We start from the raw sequence: 23,579 nt of genomic DNA on the forward strand, positions 1-23,579 counted from the left end.
TTTCAAAAATTTCTACATATACAGTTCAGTGACAATGACTACACTCTTCCAATTGTGCTGTTATTCTCACTTAAGATGAAGGCTTACAGAACAAAATGGTTTCTCATTTAACAGTTACTACAAATGTTATCAACGAACTCTTATATGACAACACCACGTAAAGGGTTGTGGGGTACAGAGTTGAACTAGGATAAAAAATGCAATTAAGTGTTGACGGGCACTGGTCTGTTAACTCCTCCCACTTTGTTGCATGACACCTTCCATTCCTGTCCCCCACCACTGCAGCAGGGACACTGTTGGCCAAGCATCCATCTCCAGGGATCAGCTCAGAGGGACTGGAGGTCGTCGTGGAGAAAGCTAGGTGGGGCTTAGCGCCCATAGTAGACAGGTACCCAAACTTACTGATTTGTTAGTCTAGTAATAAAAATAGGGAAGGTGGGCTAGAGTAAAAAATTAGGTGGACTATCTAACTTATTGACAGGGAAGGAAAAAAAAAAAAAAAACTCAACTCTACTCCATTTTTCGGCCAAAGCCTTGAGGGTGTGGTGAAATGAGTTCCTTTTTGTGGCCTTTTGCCTTGGTTCTTTGGAAAAACAGCTTGAGAGATTTTTTTCCCCTAGTCCTTGAGGAGTTACCTTTGCCTTAGTTTTCTACTGGGGTGGGGAGGAAGGGTTTGTTACTTTTGTCCAGGTTGATTGACACTTCCTGGGTAAGCTGTAAACAGCTGGTTTGATACTTTTCGTCTGGCCCTGGGCTGCAGCCTGCCCTGTGGTTGGTCTGTGTTACTCACCTTGCAGGGATTGATCAACATACCTATGCAAATGTAGTGACTATAGCCTACTAGGGGTGCTTGTGGCGCAGTGGTTAAACGCTGCTAACTGAAAGGTTGGCCGTTTGAACTTACCAGCCACCGAGGGAGAAAGATGTGGCAGTCTGCTTCTGTGGAGATTTACAGCCTTGGAAACCCTGTGGGGCAGTTCTACTCTGTCCTACAGGGTAGCTATGAGTCAGAATCGACTTGACAGCAACAGGTAAGTATGTATAACCTCCTACACAAATGAAGTGACTGTGGCCTACGGAGAGGGGATTAGTCAGTTAGTGGCCTTGGTGGGAGGGTCATGCCTTGAAATTGACCGAGAGTTTGCTTATATATGCAGCCAACCCCACAGAGGTTTGACGACAGAAAGAGAAGGAGGAAGGAAGCAGAACGGAGAAAAGGCAAAAGAGGCAAGAAGAGAGAAGCAGAGAGAGAGGTGAGGAATTTCCTAACAGAGTTGTAACACGGGTCAAGGGCTTTAATACTGAAGACAATGAGAGGCCCGGAAGGGGCCCTGCAGCAGAGTCGGTGGTGACAGCAGAAGCCTGCTGCTAGGAATGCAGCTAAGACAGCTCAACACAACTGCTCCACTGGCTCTGAGCTGGGTCAGTTATCAGTGCAGAGGCCTGCACGGCTGAGAGGGGGCGCGCGTGGCCGAGAGGAGCCGGTCCTGAGGGCGCCTGGGAGAGGGCCTGCACTGCTGAGGGGGGCATGCATGGCAGAGAGAAGGGCCTGCTTACTTGCATCACCAAGAGGAGCTCAGAGAGCTGTCCTGCACTGAAGTAGGGAGGGATGTGCTCTCCACTTGGGGGAGCCTTGCAGACTGTATGCATGCTTCCCGATCCTGTTACTTCCTTAATAAACCACTTAATGGTGAGTATGATCTGTGAGCTCTGTGTGGCCATTGCAAGGAATTATAAAACCCAGCAGAGAAGTAGAGAGTGCCGTGAAAGGGACGGCTGGTGTCAGAATCAGTAAAAAGTTTGGAGAGTGGAGGTATGCCTGACCTCTACCGCATAGGAATCAGTTTTGGGCTCATCCTGGCTTTTATTCCTAAGGAACCTAGACAAGTTCTGATGCTACTACTCCCATTTTACAGAGGAAAAAGCAGTTCTCTTTTAAAAAAAAAAAAAAAAGGAGGCTGGGTGGGGAGTGGGGGGAGGAAGGTAAATACCTGCTCACCCCATAAAGCTGCTTACTTAATATGGGATTATTTTGTTTTCTTTAATTTCTCAGGGGGTGATAGGGAACTTCAAATATATGTAACACAACCAGAAGTTGTACAGTGGATGACAGTTCTCAAAGTACTTTCACATAATTATCTCATTTGACACTTGACTATACCGTATCATTCCCACAGCACAGATGAGGACACTTTTGGCCGGAGAACCAGGCTATTTGTCCAAGGTTATAAGAACAAATATACCCCAGGAGAGTAAGACACGATTCCTCTTCTCAGGACACTCACATGACCTGACCATGGGTTAGGTCTTCTGATGTGGAAATGAGTGTACCTGGGGGGACACAGTTATCAAAGTATTTTACTCCTCTGTATCTTAAGAGTTTCTGAGACCTCACTATTCTACATGAATAAGTAAAAGAGGCCTACGCCTGTTCCTTCTACAGAAACAGAAACCCCTGAAGGTTAGAAGGGTGGAAATGCTGGGGAGATGAAGGATGGGTAGGTACCCACCATACTTTTCTTTTATACCCCCTACACCTGGCTCCTGAGGACAAAACTGTGAAGCAACCCTTCCCATCTCTGCAGGGGGATCTCCACCATCTCCTACTCTCCATGGCCTCAAATTGAGGCCATCCAGGTCTGTTCTCTCTTAGCAGGAATCTGGACTCTGGACTTAGCTTTCCTTAAGGCTACACATGTTGTTGCTCATTTATTTACTGACAGGACCCTCTACTGAGCTGGAAGAGAGTGTATGCTAATAGTTAAACCACACACGTTGCCTTCATTAGACTCTGACTCATGGCAACCCCATGTGTGTCAGAATAGAACTGTGCTCCATAGGGTTTTCAATGGCTTATTTTTTTGGAATTAGATTGCCAAGCCTTTCTTCTGAGGAGCCTCTGGGTAGATTTGAACCTCCAACCTTTTGGTTAGCAGCTGAGCATGTTAACTGTTTGCACCACCCAGGGACTCCATGCTAATGGTTAGGACTAGGTTAATGTGTTCCTTCCAGGGTTATCTACTCCATACATGGGAGACATAGGAGACTTTGGGATGAAGCACTCTCTTCCTGAACCCATCTAATTTGCTGCCACCCACCAGCTCCTTTTGGCTCCTCCTAACTTCAGTTCTCCTGGGCTCTGCTAGTCAGACAGTCCATTTGTCTGGGGCATCCTGCCTGCACCTCCGACCTGGCACGTGTACAGCTGAACTAACCATCTCTGTTTATGCCCTTATCCCACATCATCACAGTCTTCCCTTCCATGACTACAGTCACCACCGAGTGTGGGGTCCCATCTCCCTTCTTCCGTCCTCTTAACTGATCTTTCTACCTCTGACCCCTCGCCATTCATTCCTCTCTGCATCTTTCCATGTCTGTCTTCCTTAAGCACAGCCCTGATCTCCACTTGCTCAAGAATATTCAGCACCTACTTAATCGGTCTGATTATCAAGGCTTTTCTTGACCTGGCCTCAAGCATGGATTCCTTCCTCCTCTGCACTTCTGCACGTCTCTTCTCTTAGAATTTCCTCTGCCTTATCCAACTGTAAATTCCTATTCAACTACTGGGTAATCTTCCCATAGCATCCCAGATGGAGGCTTTTCCTCCTTCTCTCATTCTTTAGTCCTTGTTTGTTTGTTCTAGTGAGTATCCTTACCCATCGAGCACTTAGTGGTGTCTGACACATATTCATTATTTAGTAAATGTTTATCAAATAAATGCGTATCCCTGTTACAAAGGCCCAGTGCTCTAATGCTAACATTTTGGGCCCTAGTAGAGATCAAAAGGGAGAGATTTTGGGGCATGGTGACCTGCCTGGTGCCTGTCACACTATATCAAGAGGCATCTCCCCAGTCAATCTCCATATCAGGTTGACCCTAGATGCCACTATGGAATACGTATGGAGAGCTCTGTCTCTCCTGACTCTACTGACACTTAAGGATTGACCCAGTGTGTCTCCTTGTCCACAATCTGATTTTTTTTCCATTTCGCCTGGGGTTGCTCATTAAATAGCCTAGGCCATTTAGTAAAGACAGGGAAGGTGATTTTCACTGCCAGATCAATCTCTTTTAAAAAAGTAATTTGGTTCCTTTGTGTAATTGAGAAATAGTGTTCTAGAGATAAGTAGTGGAGAAGGTGGCACAATGGATGTAACATTATGGAAGGTTCTAGAGAAACAACAGTGACAATAGGTTGAAACAAAACATACTCTAATGTATTTAGAATAACAGCAAAAAATAAATAAATAAAAGTAACTTTTCTTTTCAACTATTTCTCAGTTTCATTTGTGTTCTATGTTTAACTTTAAGAAATCCAAATAATGAAGGTCTGTTGAGAAAGTCAAGCGCTTTCCAAATTCTTTATCTTTATTCTCATTATGAATTTTGCCAATAACAACTCACATCTGAGGTTGGTGCTATACTTGTAAGTTATGGGAAATGAGTTTACCTGTGGCATGAAATAGTACTGTAGTTTTACACAAATAACGTGTGCCTTCTTTGTTTGTTTGCAAACTGTGCCCGCCCCCTGTGAGGTATTTTCATAAGTGGGGCTATGCTAATTTTATTTTATTTTTTTTACATGTTGCTGTAAAAAAGTTCGCATAGTGTGCTTATGAAAATACCTCATGCGGGGGGAGGATGTGGCTGGCAAATGAACGTAGAAGGCACACGTTATTTGCATAGAAATAGAGTAACTGTTCAGGGCTTATCTCCCTGGTTGGACCGATTGAAGTGGTGGGGAGCTATATTTCTTCCATATCACCTTCCTCTGGTTTCTGACAGAATTCCAAAGATACACAACTCTCCCTCTTGCAACATGAATCCAATACCTCTCTTCCTGGGATGGCAGCTTTTCATTAATCTTAGTTTATGGTGTTCGGCTATTTCCCACTGAATTAGAAGTGGTTCTTGAATTTCCCAACCCAATCCACACATACGTCATGGCTTCTTTTAAAGAATGATATCAAATGTGGATCCCACAGTCAGCACAAGATACCAGCAAATGCTAATTTCCAGATCTTGTGAAGGAAGAGGTACATTTTGGGAGAAGATGCAAGTTTTCGCCTTCAATAAAGGTCTAAATTCTTACTTGCAATTGATTTCCAAGCTAGATTAGTAGAAAAATGGAATTCTCCATCTGAAGCACTAAATCCATTACAAATAGGCTATTTGTCTCTCTCTTAGTAAGATAATTTTTAATATTCATGGCTGTGGATAAACTCCTGGCAAAAAAGATCGTTCTGCATGTCTTCACCCACAGCTACCCCAGCCTGCTGAAACCCATCAGAGAGCTACAGAAGGAAACTGCATTCTTTTCCTTCTGATGCTGGCTTAAGTGGAAATGTATTTTATATGTCCCATAGGTAAGGGGATACATATAATGTGCTCTGCTCATTAACATGGGGCTAGAAATTTATTTTATTTTTTTCTTTTTAAAATCACTAAGGAAAAATGAGGGCCCTTGTGGCACAGTGGTTAAGAGCTGAGGCTGCTAAGCAAAAGATCAGCAGTTCGAATCCACCAGCTGCTCCTTGGAAACACTATGGGGCAGTTCTAATCTGTCCTACAGGGTCACTATGAGTTGGAATGAACTTGATGGCAATGGGTAAGAAAAAAGGGCTACAACCACTTTAAAAGTCAGCACTTGGTCCTCATGAGGAGTAGATTATTAACGCCAAGGGTATATTTTCCTCTAGGACCTGGGATGCTGATATTGCTTATTAACATCTGGATCATCTCAGGCACTTAGGTCTTACTTGAATCTTTTATTGGGCTACTGTTGAAGTGAAAATAAAATATAAGTCACATTTTGCGCCTTAACAGCAAAAAAAAAAAAAAAAATAATGAAATAAATGACATTTGAGTATTTATGGGCATGTGCAGTAACAATTTTAATTTAGAGTGCAGAAAACAGTAACACTCCATGTGGAGGCACATGTGATGTCCTGTGCAGAACTTCAAGGTGATTTGAGATTTGCTTTCAAACTGACTAAAATTTTAACAAAATGTGAAGGCCAAGTGGGCGGTTTCCTGGCTCAGGATTCTGAATGCTAGGATACCCTTGCCAGCTCCAGAAATGCCTGAATTTGACCAGTAACAGAACTGAGTGGCTCTGTGTTTGCACTGCTAGCAAAGTTACCTCCCCGTGTCCCCAGACTCCAGAGCTTTAGGACTTTGAAACATTTAATCCTCTAAAGAAGCTGTTCAAAGAGGGCGGAAGACTTTAAACCACTGTGCTGCTTTGGCACCCAAGCTGCAGGCTTTGAGAAGTGCCAGCCCTGTGTCCTAAGCCTGAGATAAGATTTCAAATTTGCTTTCCAGCAAAACTCTGGTGCTAAATAGAAAGCAGAGAAACCACTTTAACTCTTCCTGTTATTCGTGTAATTATTTTTTTTAAAAGTTTATTGTGGTAAAATATCTATAAACAAAAATTTTGGCAATTTTAACTGTTTTTAAGTGTACAATTCAGTGACATTACATCCACCATGGTGTATAACCATCACCACTATTCATTTTCAAGTTTGTCATTACCCCAAAAGAAAACTCAGTATCCCTTAAGTAATAATTCCCCAGTATCTCCTCCCCTCAACCCTTGGTAACCATGAATCTACTTTGCTTCTATGTACTTGCCTATCTAGATATTTCATATAAGTGGGACCATACAGTATTTGTACTTTTGTGTGTGACTTACTTCACTCAGAACTTATTTCACTCAAGGTTCATCCATGTCATAGCATGTATCAGGACTTCATTTCTCTTTATGGCTGAATAATATTCCATTTTATGGGTATAATACAATTTATCCATTCATCTGTTGATAGGCACTTGGGTTATTTCTACCTCTTGGCTATTATGAATAATGCTGCAATGAACATTAGTGTACAAGTATCTGTTTGAGTCCTGCTTTCCATTCTTTTGGCTATATACTCAGGAGCAGAATTAATAATTTGATTTTGACTCCAAGTTTTAGATTGTCAGGCTTCTGGAAAGCCATGGAAGCTCCTATCTGATTGTCCACAGGGGAGCATATATTTAAACCACCTGTTTCTCACTATCTGGCTATGAGCTGGATAAATCTAATGCTGGCTCTCAAGGATCCTGAGACATGCAGTCTTGTTTGGAGAAATGAATCAAGGGGTGGGGGTGGGGTCTGCAATAGGAAGAACTGAGGTCTCCCGCCTGATCTACTTTGCTTGGTGTCTTAGTTATCTAGTGCTGCTATAACAGAAATACCACAAGTGGATGACTTCAACAAACAGAAGTTTATTCTCTCACAGTCTAGTAGGTTAGAAGTCGAAATTCAGTGTGTCAGCTCCAGGGGAAGGCTTTCTGTCTCTGTTAGCTCTAGAGGAAGGTCCTTGTCATCAGTCTTCCCCTGGCGTAGTAGCTTCTCAGTGCAGGGACCCAGGGTACAAAGGACAAGCTCTGCTCCTGGCACTACTTTCTTGGTGGTATGAGGTGCCCCATCTCTCTGCTCACTTCTCTCTTTTATATCTCAAAAGAGACTGACTCAAAACACAACCTAATCTTATAGATTGAGTCCTGCCTTATTAACATAACTGCCTCATTAACATCATAGAGGTAGGATTTACAACACATAGGGAAATCATATCAGATGACAAAATGGTACACAATCACACAATACTGGGAATCATGGCCTACCCAAGTTGGCACATATTTTTGGGGGACACAATTCAATCCATAACACTTAGTCACCTGTCCTTTCTGCCTTCCTACTCACCTTTCAAGGTTCATTTCCAAAGTCAATCACTCATTGAGCCTTAACTGACTGCTCTCCTGAAAATAAACTCTCCGTCATTTCAACCTCTCCAAAAATGTATCTGTTCCTCCTAGATTGTCATTAGGGCATGAGGGTATCGTGGCGGAAGCCTGGGCTTGGGAACCAGACAGACGCAAATTTAACACTCTTCTGCCATTTACTAGCTGTTTGACATTGGATAAGTTACTTGGGCTCTCTGTGCCTCTGTTTTCTCCCCTGTAAATGGGGGATGGTAATAATTCCTACTTTAAGGAAAAGTAACAATGAAAGCAGACAATTTATACAAGTGTCTAGCAGCGTGGCTGGTATATAAACCAAAAAACATCCAGCATCCAACATGAGTTCATTCTGACTCATGACAACCGGATGTGTCACAGTATAGAACTGCTCCATAGGGTTTTCTTGGCTATAATCTTTACTGAAGCAGATCGCCAGGCCTGACTTCTGTGATGCCACTGGGTGAGTTTGAACTGTCAACCTTTCAATTCGTAGCCAAACACAAACCTTATGCACCACCCAGGGATGTGACTGGCATACAGCAGACACTCAATAAACGCTGACTGAAGAAATGACTGTGGGCAGCACTTGAGTCTGATTCATCTCCAGGGCTGGGCACCCTGAAAACATCAGAAAGGACTTTGGACCCAAATCTGCCCTAACTCCAGCTGTGTAATGTTATTCTTTGTGCACATGAAGTTCTGTGTTGTTTTTCACTGCAGCGTAGTGGCTAGAACTACAGCAAGGAAATCCTTGACAGGAACACAACTTATTCACATTTGGATATTAATATTAGCTAACCCCAGGCCATGTGCTATACTAAGTGTGCTATTTACATTATCTCATTGAGTCCTCAAGAAGCCCTGGTGGTACAGTGGTTAAGCACTCGGCTGCTAAGCAAAAGGTCAGTGGTCGAGCCCACCAGCTGCTCCATGGGAGAAAGATGTGGCAATCTGCTTCCGTAAAGATTACAGCCTTGGAAACCCCCTGGGGCAGTTCTGCTCTGTCCTATAGGGTCGCTGTGTTGGAATCAACTCAATGGCAACAAGTTTTTTTTTTTTTTTTTTAAATTGAGTCCTCAAAACTTTAAAAGTAGCCACAGATGAGGAAACTGAGGCACAGAGTGGATGAGGAACTTGGTACTTGTACTCAGGTCTGTTCTATTCCATGACTTTAGTTCTTACCCTCTTATGCTTCTCTCCAAAGAGCAGATGAAGGAAAACCTCTGGTTGTGCTAGGGAGGACAGGACTTACTCTCTCATTAGCTTCAGGAGAAATAGCAGGCTCTGAGGAGAACTTCCCACTCAAGGGTGTGTGCTATGAGGTACAAAGTCCTCCATGTACATAATTAAGATAAAAATCCTTACATTATTTGTAACCAGAAATATAAGGCTTTCTTAATAAGGTTTTGGTTTATGGATGTAGAGATGGCTGCTGCAAGGATCCAACGTGTTACTTAATATTTGTTTCCATGATCATCTAGGTTCTGGGAAGCTTCAGCTTCCACTTCTTAATGAGGCAACTGTCTTATGTGGCTCAAGTGTACTGTTGGCATTAGGGTTCATTAAGTGAGAGAAAACAAGAATTTCCTGGAAAGTGGGGGAGTATTTTGAACTTGCAGAGGCAAGCCCAATATAAGCCAACTTCAGTGCAATCCTGCCCATCCTGCTCTATCCCATCTTTTCCTCACTTTCAGTGATGAGATCTGTATATACAGAAAGAGGAAAGGCACTTTTCACTTCCAAAAGGAGGAAAGAGATCAAGAAATGTGTCAGGAAACACCTGCATTCAGAAATGGAGTTCTTCCCCTTAGCCTCCTGTTGTCTCAGGATGCCTGGTGGTATTCATAGTCCAGAAGTTCCTGGGTGGTGAAAATGGTTAAGTTTTCGACTACTAGCCGAGAGGTTGGCTGTTCAAACCCACCCATAGGAGCCTCGGGAGACAGGCCTGGCGACCTGCTTCTGAAAGGTCACAGCTGTGTAAACCCTATGAAGCACAATTCTACTCTGCACATGGGGTCACCATGAGTTGGAATCTACTTGACGAAAACTAACAACAACAATTCCAAGCCTGGAGGCAACCACGATTAGATTGAGTGGAAGGAGGCAACGTCACTGGTTTGAAAAATCTGTCAGATCAACTTACAGAAAGTGCAGTTGTGGTGGATTAATTACTTTTGTGTGTGGCCTTTCTAGCTACGGGCTTGTATCTCCCGCCCAGGTGACTGTGTGATAGGATAATTGTGTTCTAAAAAGGGGACTGGTCAGTTTTGCCTTAAAAGATAGCCAATTCCAGAGCAAAGAGAGGAGCGCACCACCACCACCAAGGAAGGAGAGATCAGCAGGAGAGACCCCAGCAGCAGAAACCCGGCAGGAGGAGACAGCGTGGTGGCCTTCCCAGCCCACAAAGAAAGAAAGCTGAGTGCCGTTGGGCAGAGACTGAGGGCCAGGGAGAGGCGTGCCTGTGAGCACAGCTGGGAAGAGGCTATCCTGAGGGAAGAACTGTATCCCTAGTGTTCTTGAGCCTGAATTGTAACTGTTAATTCCCTAATAAACCCCATAATTGTGAGTATGGTTTGTGAGTTCTCTGTGGCCATTGCAGTGAATTACCGAACCCAGTAAAGAGTGCTATGGGAGGGACAGCTGGTGTCAGAATTGGTAGAGATGGAGGAGAGAGGAGGTGTTTCTGACCTCCACCTCATAGGACTCAGCCTTGGGCTGTTGATCTTGGTTCTCCTTCCCCCTTGTGAAGCTGGAGATCAGACACCACCTCCAAGCCATTTTTATAGCAGTTAACAAAGACAAGGGATAAATGTGATATGGGAAAGCCTATGTGAAAAAGAATGTATCACTCAGAAACCAAGCTCTGAGGTGATTCAGAAACACTGAGTTGAGACCCTCGTTTCTCAGAGACACCTCCGACTTAGCATGTCTAAACTGGACTCTCTTTCTCTGTACAGCCATTCACCTAGCTGCTCAAGCTAAAAACCTACGAGATATCCCAGTTCCTCTCTTTCTCTCACGCCCCACTAGCAAGCATCCGGCCGCACACACTGGCCCCCCGACCCAGTGCTGGATTTCTGTCCACACCACCCCCACCCCTACAACACACAGCTGCCTTCTGGCTGCTCCTGGGGTCTCAGGCACTTTGGGTGGGGGACTCCAGGGTCCAGCAATTCATACAGCCCTTGACCCAATGGAGAAGGGTGTGATGGGAGGAGGCCAGGCAGGACCTTCTAAACAGGCCCTGAGCAGGCAAGCCTTCTAAAGCCTACCCAGGGTAAGAGCAGGCTGCTTTTGATTCCTCTTCCCCCTCTCCTCCTGAATTCATCCCCTTCTCTTGTCTCCATGGCTACCATTCCATTCCAAGTCACCACTGACTGGCTCCAGCCTCTCACTGGACTCCCTACCTCCATGCTCGCTTCTGTAATCCACTCTCCTTCCAGCACCCAGAGTGACCTTTTAAAAATATAAATCAGGTCACGTCACTACCCTGCTTAAAACTTCCCCCATCACGCTTAGAATAAAATTCAAACATCCTGACCTCCTGGGTTCCGTCTGGGGCGGTCAGAGACAGGGAGGAATACATACAGTTTCAGTGAGTGTCACTGAGGTTAATAAGATTGTGGGCTTTGGCATCAGACTACTTAGGTTCAAATCCTGTTTAGCCTATTTATCATCGGTGTAAACTTGCACCAAAAAAAACAGTTGCCGTAGAGTCGACTCTGACTCATGGCGACCTCATGTGTGTCAGAGTAGAACTATGCTCCATAGGGTTTTCAATGGCTGATTTTTCGGATATAGAATGCCAGGCCTTTCTTCCAAGGTACCTCTGCATAGACTTGAACCACCAACCTTTTGGCTCGCAGCCAACTGAATTAACTGCACTATCCAGGGACACCTGTAAACCTGAGCAAGTTACTTAAACCTCCCTCTCTAAACCTTAGTTTCCTCATCTATAAACTGGTGGTCTGTGAATGTCGTTCTTGTAAAGGGGCTCCCCAAAGTAAACACTGTCTTCCAAGGATGGTCTTGCCATACTGAATGGAGTAAGATACCACCTCCCTCATTTGGCTATCACATTTTTATTGATCTAGTCAAGATCACCTTCACTTCCTTGGCAGTCCACTCATACTCAATGAATATTAATTAGCTCATAAAGATCATCAGGACAACAAAAAACATTAACTAATTTAAAGCCAAGGTCTGAATCTTCAACTATGAGCTTTTCATGTACTTAACTTAGCTGACAAGCCACGCTGTCTGTAAACTAAATATGTCAGAAATTTCCTTGTAGAAGACAAGCTAATGATTAAGCTAATGGAATAATAGAACTATGAAATTAAAAGCTAGAAAATATCCAGAATACCACAATAGGATTGTCTCAGGTATTAAATTTTCAAGAGTTTTAGAAAGCTCTTATTTTATGAGGTCACACATCTACTGAGATCTGCTCTCATTCTGGATTTAGGGGGAGAAAGAATAAGAAAAAATAAATCAAGCACTGAAGAACTTTCTTAAGATTTGAAGACTGAACCGTTATCCAGAGTATGACTCATACCTACAATATCTCTGACTTGCAATTGTCCAGCCCCTCCAGAGTTGGGGCACTCATATTGTTCAGGGAAGCCATCATATTTTCAGGCAACACCAATTTTTTTTAAATTGTACTTTAGATGAAGGTTTACAGAACAAGCTAGCTTCACATTAAACAGTACACATATTGTTTTATGGCATTGTTTAACAAACCCATGACATGTCAACGCTCTCCCTTCTCGACCTTGGGTTCCCTATTACCCGCTCTCCTGTCCCCTCCTGCCTTCTGGTCCTTGCCCCTGGGCTAGTGTGTCCCTTTAGTCTCATTTTGTTTTATGGGGCTGTCTAATCTTTGGCTGAAGTGTGAACCTCAGGAGTGACCTCATTAGTGAGCTAAAAGGATGGCCGGCGGCCATATTCTCGGGGTTTCTCCAATCTCTGTCAGGCCAGTCTGGTCTTTTTTGTGTGTGTTAGAATTTTGTTCTACATTTTTCTCCAGCTCTGTCCGGGACCCTCTATTGCAGGCAACACCAATTTTTATGAAGAAAATTATATAAAACCAAAAATTATCTTCCTTTAATGAACACCCACTAGTGTTTACTTTACCCTCTGGGGCTCCTCAGACACCATTTAAAATATCTTCCACACGATAGCCTTTTAAATATCTGGACACAGCTGCCTTGTTCCCCACATTAAGTTGTCTCTCCTACAGGTTAATGTTCCGAGGCCCTCACATGACGTGGTTTCTAAACCCCATTATCCTGGCTGTACTTTTCTGGGCATGCTGGTCTGTGAATGTCGTTCTTGTAAAGGGACTCCCTGAAGTAAAACTGTCTTCCAAGGATGGTGTTGCCATACTGAATGGAGTAAGATACCACCTCCCTCATTTTGGATATTACATTTTTACTGATCTAGTCAAAGATCACCTTAGCTTCCTTGGCAGACACATTTAGTTGCTTACAGTCAACTAAACCCACCATGTTTTTCATGCTCACTTCCTTTAAGCCATGTTCTCCCATCTATGTTTATCTGTTTGGTCTTTTTGACCTAAGAGCAGAATTTTACAGGTATTCCCTTTCTATTTCATTTTGTTGGTATCTCTTTACTATTCTAGCCTCTTCAGATCATTTTGGATTATAATTCTATCATCCATTAGCAATTTCATGTCAAATGCGTATTGGATTATCAAGTCATCATGTCCTGAGCCTAGTCACTGGCAAAGCTTTTGAACAGGATAGGGCCAAGGGCAGGGCCCTGTCATCTGCCACCCAGACCTGCCTCCAGGCTAACAAGGGCTCACTAACTACCACTCTTTATATCTGGTCATTCCACTAATGTGGTGGACGCACTCTAGGGTGACCCCCAATGACTCATGCCCTTGTGTAATCCCTTCCTCTTAAGTGTGGCTGTAACCTGTGACTTGCTTCTGACCAACAGAACATGGCAAAGGATGGGATGTCACCTGTTGATTAGGTTATATTATATGAGAATCCAGCCTGGAGTAAGAGAGACTCCCTTGCTGGCTTTGAAAAAGTAAGTGGCAATGTTGTGAGAGGCTACATGGCAAGGAACTGTGGGTGGCCTCTAGGAACTGAGGGCAGTCACCAGCTAACACCCAGAAAGAAAAAAGGAACCTCAACCTTATAGCCATAAGGAGATGATTTCTGCCACAAATCCGATGGAGCTGGGAAAGGAATCTTTCCCCGGTCAAGCCTCCGGTCAGACTGCAGCTCTAGTCAACACCTGCACTGCAGCCTATGAGACCCTGAGTGGAGGATGCAGCTAAGTCATGCCCAGACTCCTGTCCCACAGAAACTGTGAGATAATAAATGTGTGTTGTTTTAAGCTGCTAAGTTTGTGTAATTTGTTGTGCAAAATAGGAAACTAATACAACCAATAAATCCACCTAAGTATTCTATAATCCAGCACCTATTTCTCTATCTTGTGCTTAAGGGTATCATGGCCAAGTGTCTTGATGAAATCCAGGTATGTTGTTTTACATTCTCCTATGTTAATCAATCTAATAATTCTGTTAAAGTAAGGAAATCAGGTTACGTTTACCTGCCATAGTCTTAGTAAACTCATTCTGCTTTCCTGAATGTTCACAAATTATCCTTTAAAAAAAATCTATTCTCAAATCTTTCTGGGGTTTGAAGACAAATTCTCCACTCTATACAGTGTGTAGAATCTACCTGCATCTCCTTTTTGAAAAATCAGGATTACATTTGCTTATAGCTAGTTTTCTGATGACCTAAATTTTTCTTGATTTTAAGCTACCTGAGGGCAAGGACCATCTATTCTTCTTTGTATACTCCCGAGTGCTGACCACAGCATCTTTCACAGAGTAATTTCAACTTAAAAGCTGTGAAAATAATTTATGATTGAAAAGTACTATTACTTTATAAGCCAAATACAACCAGTTGCCATCGAGTTGATTCTGACTCATGGTGACCCTATAGGACAGAGTAGAGCTGCCACATACGGTTTCTAAGGAGTGGCTGGTGGATTTGAACGGCCAGCCTTTCAGTTAGCAGCCGAATGCTTAACCACTGCACCACTGGGGTTCCACTATTACTATATGGTTGCTGCAAATCTTCAAAAGTAGACTTAATCTGATCCAAGGACTTTCAATGGATATGGATGACCTAGATAAGAGTGAAACTCAGATTTTATATGCAGGTCATGTTTCCCTCCTCTTCGGCCTTACAGGCTACTGTGATGGCCAACCACAAGTCTGCTCATGACATTTGGAAACAGGAATCCCTTAGTGGTAACTTTGTGACCTAAAAGAATTGGTCTAGCTTCAAAGTAGCCCAATTCACAGCACCATTGAAATAGCTCAGGCACTGAGAAAACCCAAATTAACCAATCTTTCATTCAATAGTTATTGGAGTACCTTTGAGCAGTATCCACAAATTCTTAGTTACTCCTCTCTTTAAGATGTGGAGCTTAAATTCCCCTCCCCTTAATGACTTACTTTAGTATGGTGGAAGTTATGGTGTGTCACTTCCAAGGCTAGGTCATACAAGGCATTCTGGCTTCTCTCTTGCTCTCTCTTAGATCACTTGCTCTGGAGAGAGCTGGTTGCCATGTCGTGAGGATACGCAAATGAGTCTACACAGTGAGGAACTGAGGCCTCCTGTCAACAGCCAACAAGGAACTAAAAACTTCTGCCAATAGCCACGTGAATGAGTCATCTTAGAGGCAGATCCTCCAGCCCCAGTCAAGCCTTCTGATGACTACAACCCTGGATGATATTTTGACTGCAATCTCATGAGAAATACTGAGCCAGAACCACTCAGCTAAGCTGTTCCTGAATTCCTGATCCACAGAAACTATGAGATAATAAATGTTTGCTATTTTAAGCTGCCAAGTTTTAGAGTAATTTGTCATGCAGCAATAAATAGCCAATACAAAGTAAGAATTTTCACTTACCTTGTAGTATTGTAAAATTCTTGATGAGCTGACCATGCTTGGAGTCCACCAGCTTCATTTCTTCCATAATTACTGATAAGTTGGCCACTTCAGTATCTAACCTTGACCTCATCATATCTTGTTGCATCCTGAGAGAAACAGAATCCAAACGGATGTTGGCCAATGTATTATTCAAGGAGGTCAGATCATCTGTGTGTTTGGTTAGGGTATCCGTGCAAGTGGTCCTGACTTCATTCAGGTTGCTGGTCAGCGTCCGCAGGTGGTGGGCTGTATAACTGATGTTGCTAATAATGTTCACAATATCCGTCTCAAAGAGCTGGAAGCGCTTCTCCAGTTGGCTGAACTTGATGGCCGTCCTGTTCTCTGCATCCTTGTGTAAGTCCTGCAGGTCTTTCAGGTTCTGCTCATTGGCTTGTGAGACAGTGGTGATGTTGTCCATATGACCGGTGAATGAGCTGAGTTGGCTGTTCATGTCCTCCAGGGTGTCGTTGTTGGCTTTGGCCAAGGCAGAATTGTTGGCAGCCAAAGTCTGCAAACTTTGCACTTTCTCCTTCAGCCAATCAGTGTCCTTCTTGGCTTGAAGGAAAACCTGTTGCAGATTTTGGAAGTCGTTTTTGATTCGCTGGATAGCCTGGCTGGTGTCATCCACAGACCGCTGCAGATTAGTGATTAGGTTCCTCTGCTGCACCTGGGTCAGGTTCAGGTTGTTGAGGTTCATAATGACCACGTTATGAGAATACATTTGGTTCTGTAGATTGCCCTGGAGCACGCTGGTATCTTGTTGCAGATTAGTGACATAGCCATTATATGCCTGCAGGGTTTTGTTTACGGTGGTGATGAGGAAGGAGTTATTCTCCAAAGTTTCTTTCAGTTGACTCTGCCTGTCCACCAGTGCCTCCCCACTTGCCTGTAACTTATCCAGCGTATCTTTGTTCTTGCTGGTTTTTTCTGTAATCTCACGAAGTTGTTGACGTAGATCCAGAATGTCTGATCTGAAGGTGGAGAGTTCTGAGTTGGTGCTGATAGCTTTTTTCCCAGTTTGGTCTCCTGGAATAATAAATGTTTTACTTAAAATGGTGGTAATGGAAAAGTCAGGTAATGTCAAAGATCCCAAAGAGACTGAACTGGTATGCACTCTATTAGGGATATAAAATTTGAGGTGTATGAAAACTGCCCTACATTCGTAAAATTCATCTATCTGTTAAACTGGGTCCTGGGGAGTAGGAAAGGGTGCTTTGTACCAAGACTGACAGACTTGGATGAATGCCTTTCTCAAAGAGGGAGAGGGAATTTTCCTTGTTCTAGGCCACTAGGTATGATGTCAAGAAGGAAATAATCTATTGCTTTTTAAGTTTACCGAAATTCTTCTTCTTTTTTTAAATGAAAACAAAAATCAAGGAAGAGAATAGGCTGGAGACTTTTACTTTATAGGATATGAATTTCTGTAATTCTTGTATGCATGTAAAATATTTTAAATAGGAATTTACTGAGAATTTCATAAAATAATTTTTAATAAAGGGTATTTGTGGTACTTTTAGATCAGATTGATCTTCAGATTTGGCACATAGTAGTTTTATTAGGGGGATCAACTCCAAAATTGGTCCTTAACTTTAAAAAGTCTTTGACTTAAATCATGAAGAAACAGTCAACACATTAACACAAAAATTTAATGTCCTTTTGGGTGAATGTGAGTTTATAGCAATGTCATTTTAAAAAGCTGTGGATTGATAGAAAGTAAGGTTAGGGCGTTCAACTTAATGGTTCACTCCCATTGCAGATTACCTAATTTTTTCAGGTCGCTTTCCACAGCTGTAAGTTTATCATCATAGGTTTGGCGAGACGTCTCCATGCCACCTGTAACATTGTCCATTTTCTCTACAACTGAAATTTAGAAAACAATGCATTAATACACATACCTGTTTTTATTTTTTCATTTTCAAGATGAGAGATTATTTCATTACAGAATAAAAGAAACATACTGAGACAGAAAGAATAAAATTGAAATCAAACATGGGAGAAAATGTCATCCTTTTAGAGAAATAAATAACATACTTGCCACAAAACCTGGTGGGAGTTTACTTGGTTGAGAATTGTATGTTTTTAACTGTCCTTAGGATTCGGTAATGCCTTGGGTATTTTAGAAATGGTATGGAACTAACTTTTTATATATCATAGAAGTCCTTAATCTGTACTAAACCCATTGCCGTTGAGCTGATTCCAACTCATAGCGACCCTACAGGAGAGAGCAGAACTGCCCGTACTGTTTCCAAGGAGTGGCTGGTGGATTTGCACATGTCGACCTTCTGGTTAGCAGCCAAATTCTTAACTACTGGGCCACCAGGGCTCCTCACTCTGTACTATTTCCTATTAATTTCCACTGATGGAGGCACAGAACACTGTGATCATTTATAAAGGTTTGTCACTCCTCAGCATCCCTAACATGCCTGGTAGACGGGACTCATTTACCTAGAAGGAGATTCCATGGCAAAAAGCACCCACCTCGTCTACACACAAAGTCGTTGTAAAAGAGACTAAAAGGCAAGAGTGCCTAATACTCCATGTCACGAGTTCTACCACTGAGCCCTAAAAACCTGCCTCTCTTTAGCAATGAGTGAATTTTTAGTTTATCAGTTCCCAAGAAAATGCCCTAAGTGGTGTCTCCAAACAATGATTTAACAAGAAGATTTATTTTTTAGCATTTTCTTGATCATGGTAGGGAAAGTTAGTGATGTAGCATAAAATAAAAGCTTCTGTTCTTATGTGTTCACAGAAGGCAGTAATTCTCTATGGTTAAAAATTCAAGTTTATCTTTCTAAAATATATAAAAAGAATGTATTTCTCCAGAAGTGACTCCTGTGAGATCCAACCCCTAGCAGCCTGGGGTGAATGAAGTCTGACTGTTCTTGATATAAACAAGTCGTCTTTTTTAAAAATAATGATTTTTTTTTTTTGCATGATGCTTTCTATAGTAATTATGAGCTAATGGATCCAATATATTGTATTCATCAAGTGTTCTGCCCCACATTATTGTGTGAGAAGATTCTCCTGGCTCTTATTAGGAAGAAGAAGGAAGTTCCCATGTGTTTGTGTGACCTGAAGTAAACCAGCTCAGTGGATCTGGCATGTTCCCTGGAGAAGCTTACCACACTTTCCCTCAAACTTTTATAGCCCGACCATCATGAAATATGCACTCTGCACCAAATGCTCTTTTTCCCCGTGAGCCATTCCATGTGTTCTTCCTTCCATCCGGAATGTTCTTCTCTGGCCTCTTCACCACGCTAAATCCTGTTTTCTCTTCAAGATGCAGCTTGTCACTTCCTGTGGGAAACCTTTGCTGAGGTGCAGCTCCACAGAATTCTCTTAGCAAGTAATCCTTTCCCTATTACAAACCTTACTGAATGATGCTGTCAATGGCTTTAGTTGTTCTTAGCTGCTGTCAAGTCGCCCCCCGACTCATGGGGACCCCATGAATGGAACAAAACGCAGCCCGGTCCTGTGCCATCCCCATGATCAGCTGTGGATAGAACCGTTATGATCCACAGGATTTTCACTGGCTGATTTTCAGAAGTAGATTGCCAGGCTTTTCTTCCTAGTCTGTCTTAGTCTGGAAATTCCACTGAAACCTGTTCAACATCCTAGCAACATGCAAACCTTCACTGACAGATGGATGGTGGCTGTACATGGGGTGCACTGGCAGGGAATAGAACCCAGGTCTACTGCATGGAAGGCAAGAATTCTACCACTGATCCACCACTTCTTCTTTAAGATCATTTAGTGCAGGAAAATAATTGTATTCACAGTTTTATCCTCAGCTCTTAGCTCTGTGTGTGACACTGACAGGTCCTCAGTAAATATTTGGTAAATACATCAATGAATAAACGAGAATCTGTCTGCTGGCTGCTGAGGCCTGTGAAAAATTGGCTGAAGTGAGAGGTTATACGAAGAAACATACAAACCAACCAACCCAGGGCAGCCTGAGCATGGGCAATGCGTGTGATATTTAGTTGAATAATTATTGTTTTTTTTTTTAAATTACTATATAGACACAGAGGTATACTTATAATCATCTGCACCTTAGGACTGTGTGATAGGCATGCATGCCCTAAATCCCTAGAAACCTTGAAGAACAAAATGTTTCATTTACATTTTAGCAAACCTAAATCTCAAAAAACTAAACTATGGAATGTTTACAAGATTAAGTTCAGTTTTGATCCTCAAATCCAAACACATGCTCAGTCCGTCCTCAAACCACACACAGGATCTTAAGTCTTGCCTTTCTTTCCTGGAAGCCAAAGAAACTTCTAAATATGCTGACAGTTCATTTTCTACGCTCTCTAATTTTTATTCCGCTTTAGTTTCAAAAAACACAGAACTGTCATGGACAGATAATTCAGGTTTGCTTAGAGTAAAAGGAATAAATGCATTCATTTTACAGTTAAAACAAAAAACCAACAAACTGTTAGCTTTCTCTTTCCTGTAGCAAGGAAACTATTTTCCCTACCCACAACTGCTAATGAACTAGTTACACACTCTAGGGTGTGCGTGTCTCTGTTTAAAAATACGATCTTGGTACAAAGCTCCAAACTTCAGGCTTGCGAAAATGGCAGCTCGCCTACTATGCACAAACAGTAGACTGATTGAGATCCAGAGCTAACGTGTGTAATAGCACACGGCATTTTTGTTGGTCCCTACTCTTATTAGCACAAGTTCTCAGTCAGGAAGAGTGGTAGAGTTATCCTATCTTGCCCTGGAAACTCCCAGTCTATAAGCGTAGGCTCAGTTTGTAGATCATTCTCCCATGAGGAAAACTAACATGACTCCCAAGAAGGGTTACCAGCAGTCTTTTTTCCATGGGCTCCCCATTATTGGGAGCTGTCTGTTTCTTTTTCTTTCTTATTGTGGTAAAATATATATATAACACAACATTTGCCATTTGAACCATTTTCACATGTATAATAACTCTCTGGCATTAATTACATTCACCATATTGTGTAGTTATCAGCACTACTGTTTCCAATTTTTTCCATCATCCTTAACAGGAACTCAGTGTCCCTTCACGAATACCTCCCCCTTTCCCCTCCTCCAGCCCCTGGTAACCACTAATAAACTTTGGTCTCTATGCATTTGACTATTCTAGACATCTCATATAAATGAGATCATATGATGTTTTTCCTTTTCTGCCTAATTTCACTCAGCATAATGCGTTCAAGTTTCATCCATGTCATAGCATGTACCAGGACTTCATTACTTCATTTCTCTATGATTAAGTAATATTCCATTGTATGTATGTTCTGCATTTTGTTTATCCATTTATCTGTTGATGGGGCACTTGGGTTATTTCCACCTTTTGGCTACTGTGAGTAGTGCTGCAATGAATATTGGTGTATGGAACTGTTTCTTGACAGAGAATTTTTCTTCAGAATATTGGAGTTTCAGGTATTATACCTTAAGAGTTGTCCCTCTTCAAGTGCCCAAAGCCTAATTCAAGTCCACTCAGAGAAACCTCAGAAGGCTTGCCAATTTACTTCCAAAAATCAGCCATTGAAACTCAGTGGAGCACAGTTCTACTGTGATGCACATGGAGTCGCCATGAGTCAGAATCAACTCGATGACAACTGTTTTTAATTTTTTGGTCCCAAAGCCTACTTGCCCAGCTGTAATTGCTACTTTGGCAGAATTCAGCAGCAAGGCAGACATTCTATGAGTAGCAATGCTCAATTAAAGGAGATTCTTACTGAGAAAGATTGAGATTTCTTTCTTTTTTATCCTAATTGTCTTAAGAAGGATGCCTGCTGGGCAGGAAAATTGAATAGGATTTTCCTGTTCAGAGAGTGTTCTAGAGGAAACAAACCCATTGAACTTTGGTGATGGCACCAGCCATGGGTGATCTATTGACTGACAATAAAACACCCAGCACAGAGGACGCACGGAGCTGTACCTGCCCAAGAACATGCTTCCTGCAAAGTGGGTTGAAGTGCCTCATGTCATAGCCACTGTGCAGCCCCCATCTGGGTGATTAAGCAATTCTCTGGCTTGCTCAGCAAATTTTCTAGAAGGAACTTAGTTACAGCTTAACTTGTAGCTGTGTAAGTGGGAAGTAAACAACAGTTTTGAGGAAAACAGTATGGAGTTGCCTTTGTCGTCTGTGATAAAGGAGTTTCTATTTCATCTCCTTTCAACTTCTTCAGAGAGGCACCTTACTGTACTTCTTTCACAGATTTTTTTTTTCTTTTAATGAAAAGAGTTTCTCTAGACTTCAAAGGGAGACGTGAAAGGAGAACTAGGTCTTATCTTTCTGCCTCTTACAATTTTGGGTCACCAGGATCTTATCAACAAGAAAGAAGAATTAGTGTACAAGTAAAGAGAAAACCCATCTGGGAAATATCGACATTTTAGTTCACTAAGGCTGCGCTAGGAACCAAAATTGTATTTTGTATTATCTTCTTTTTCTCAGCAGGGGTCCAAGGAATGGGAGTCTGGGGGTGGGAAAAGAGGGGCAAGAAAGTCATCTTTCCTCCACTGTACTTGCTCCCTCAATCTCTCTCCCCTTCACCCTGGTGAGATTACACCCAGAGAGCAGAACAAACCAATAGCTGAGATTTTAGATTTCTAGGTAGGTTTTCAGAGGCAGGAATCCCCAGAGTGCAGATTGGCTTAGAAGTGCCTGGGTATTGACTGATTTCCTTCACAGAAGTCAGTCCTAATCATCCATCCATTGATCCATCGATCCATCAATCCATCTACCAATCCCTTGATCCATCCATCGATCCATCAATCCCTCGATCCATCCATCGATCCATCCCTCGATCCATCCATCGATCCATCCCTCCATCCCTCCATCCCTCCATCTATCCATCTATCCATCCATCCATCCATCCATCCATCATCCCATTAATTCAGTTAGCAAACTTCACTGGGCATTTGTTAAGTACCATGATGTTACATGCTAATGGGAGATATAAAAAATAAATGACAGTCTCTTGTCCACAGAAACTTATAGTTTGATGGGTGAGTCCACTGTCCATAATGACACAACATGGCAGGGGCCAGGAATAAATAAAGGGTGCTGTGGGAACAAACAGGAGGGCACCTAACACAACTCCCAGGAGCTTCCTGCAGGACATGTGTCTAGGTGAGACATGAAGAGTAGGGAGTCATTAGAAGGAGAGCAGAGAAAAATGTTCAGGCAAATGGACCAGTGCATGCAAAACATGTCAGAGCTGGGAAGAACTTTCCAATATCAAAAAAAATGGAGGAAATATCTGTACCTTAAAAACAAACAAGCAAAAAACCAAGAAATGAAAAAACAAAAACAACCCTTTCCTTTGGATCTTTCTGTATAACTCTGAAGTCACAAAGATCCTAGACATTATTTCCTAGTAGAGGTAAAAATTACAAAATACATTCTTCAAGGAGCCCTGGTGGTACAGTGGTTAAGAGCTCAGCTGCTAACCAAAAGGTTGGCAGTTCAAATCCACCAGCTACTCCTTGGAAACCATATGGGACAGTTCTACTCTGTCCTACAGGGTTGTTATGAGTTGGAATCGGCTCTATGGCAGTGGGATTTTTTTTTTTTTTTTTTTGATATGCTCTTCAAATCACTTTTGCCTGTCTGTCAGTAGTGAATGTTTACTTTTATGATGTCATACACTGTTGAGTCCTAAAGGTACTTACTAAATGGTGGTTTGATTATGAGTTGCTCCTTTGTATCAGCTCTCTAGAAAAAGTCACAGACAAGTGCATAATGACCTAAATAACCTAGTAAAAGAAAGAGAGCCAGATGGAATCACCTGGGACATAGAAAACCCTCCTTTTCCTCACTAGGCTCCCAT

General features: G+C 42.4%; 1 protein-coding gene across 1 annotated transcript in view; it reads right to left on the reverse strand.

Moving 5' to 3' along the window:
* The window catches only part of COLEC12 (collectin subfamily member 12), a 225,309-nt gene that overhangs the window by 16,594 nt on the left and 185,136 nt on the right, over window positions 1-23,579 (reverse strand). The window contains exons 4-5 of the mRNA XM_004389698.3: window positions 17,530-17,628; window positions 15,748-16,794 (exon numbers count right to left, since the gene is read on the reverse strand). Of these exons, the coding sequence (XP_004389755.1) occupies window positions 15,748-16,794; window positions 17,530-17,628 (1,146 nt within the window). The remainder of the gene's footprint in view (window positions 1-15,747; window positions 16,795-17,529; window positions 17,629-23,579) is intronic.

The sequence above is a fragment of the Trichechus manatus genome, unplaced genomic scaffold (assembly GCF_000243295.1).
Source record: "Trichechus manatus latirostris isolate Lorelei unplaced genomic scaffold, TriManLat1.0 scaffold00256, whole genome shotgun sequence".
NCBI classification, from domain to species: domain Eukaryota; kingdom Metazoa; phylum Chordata; class Mammalia; order Sirenia; family Trichechidae; genus Trichechus; species Trichechus manatus.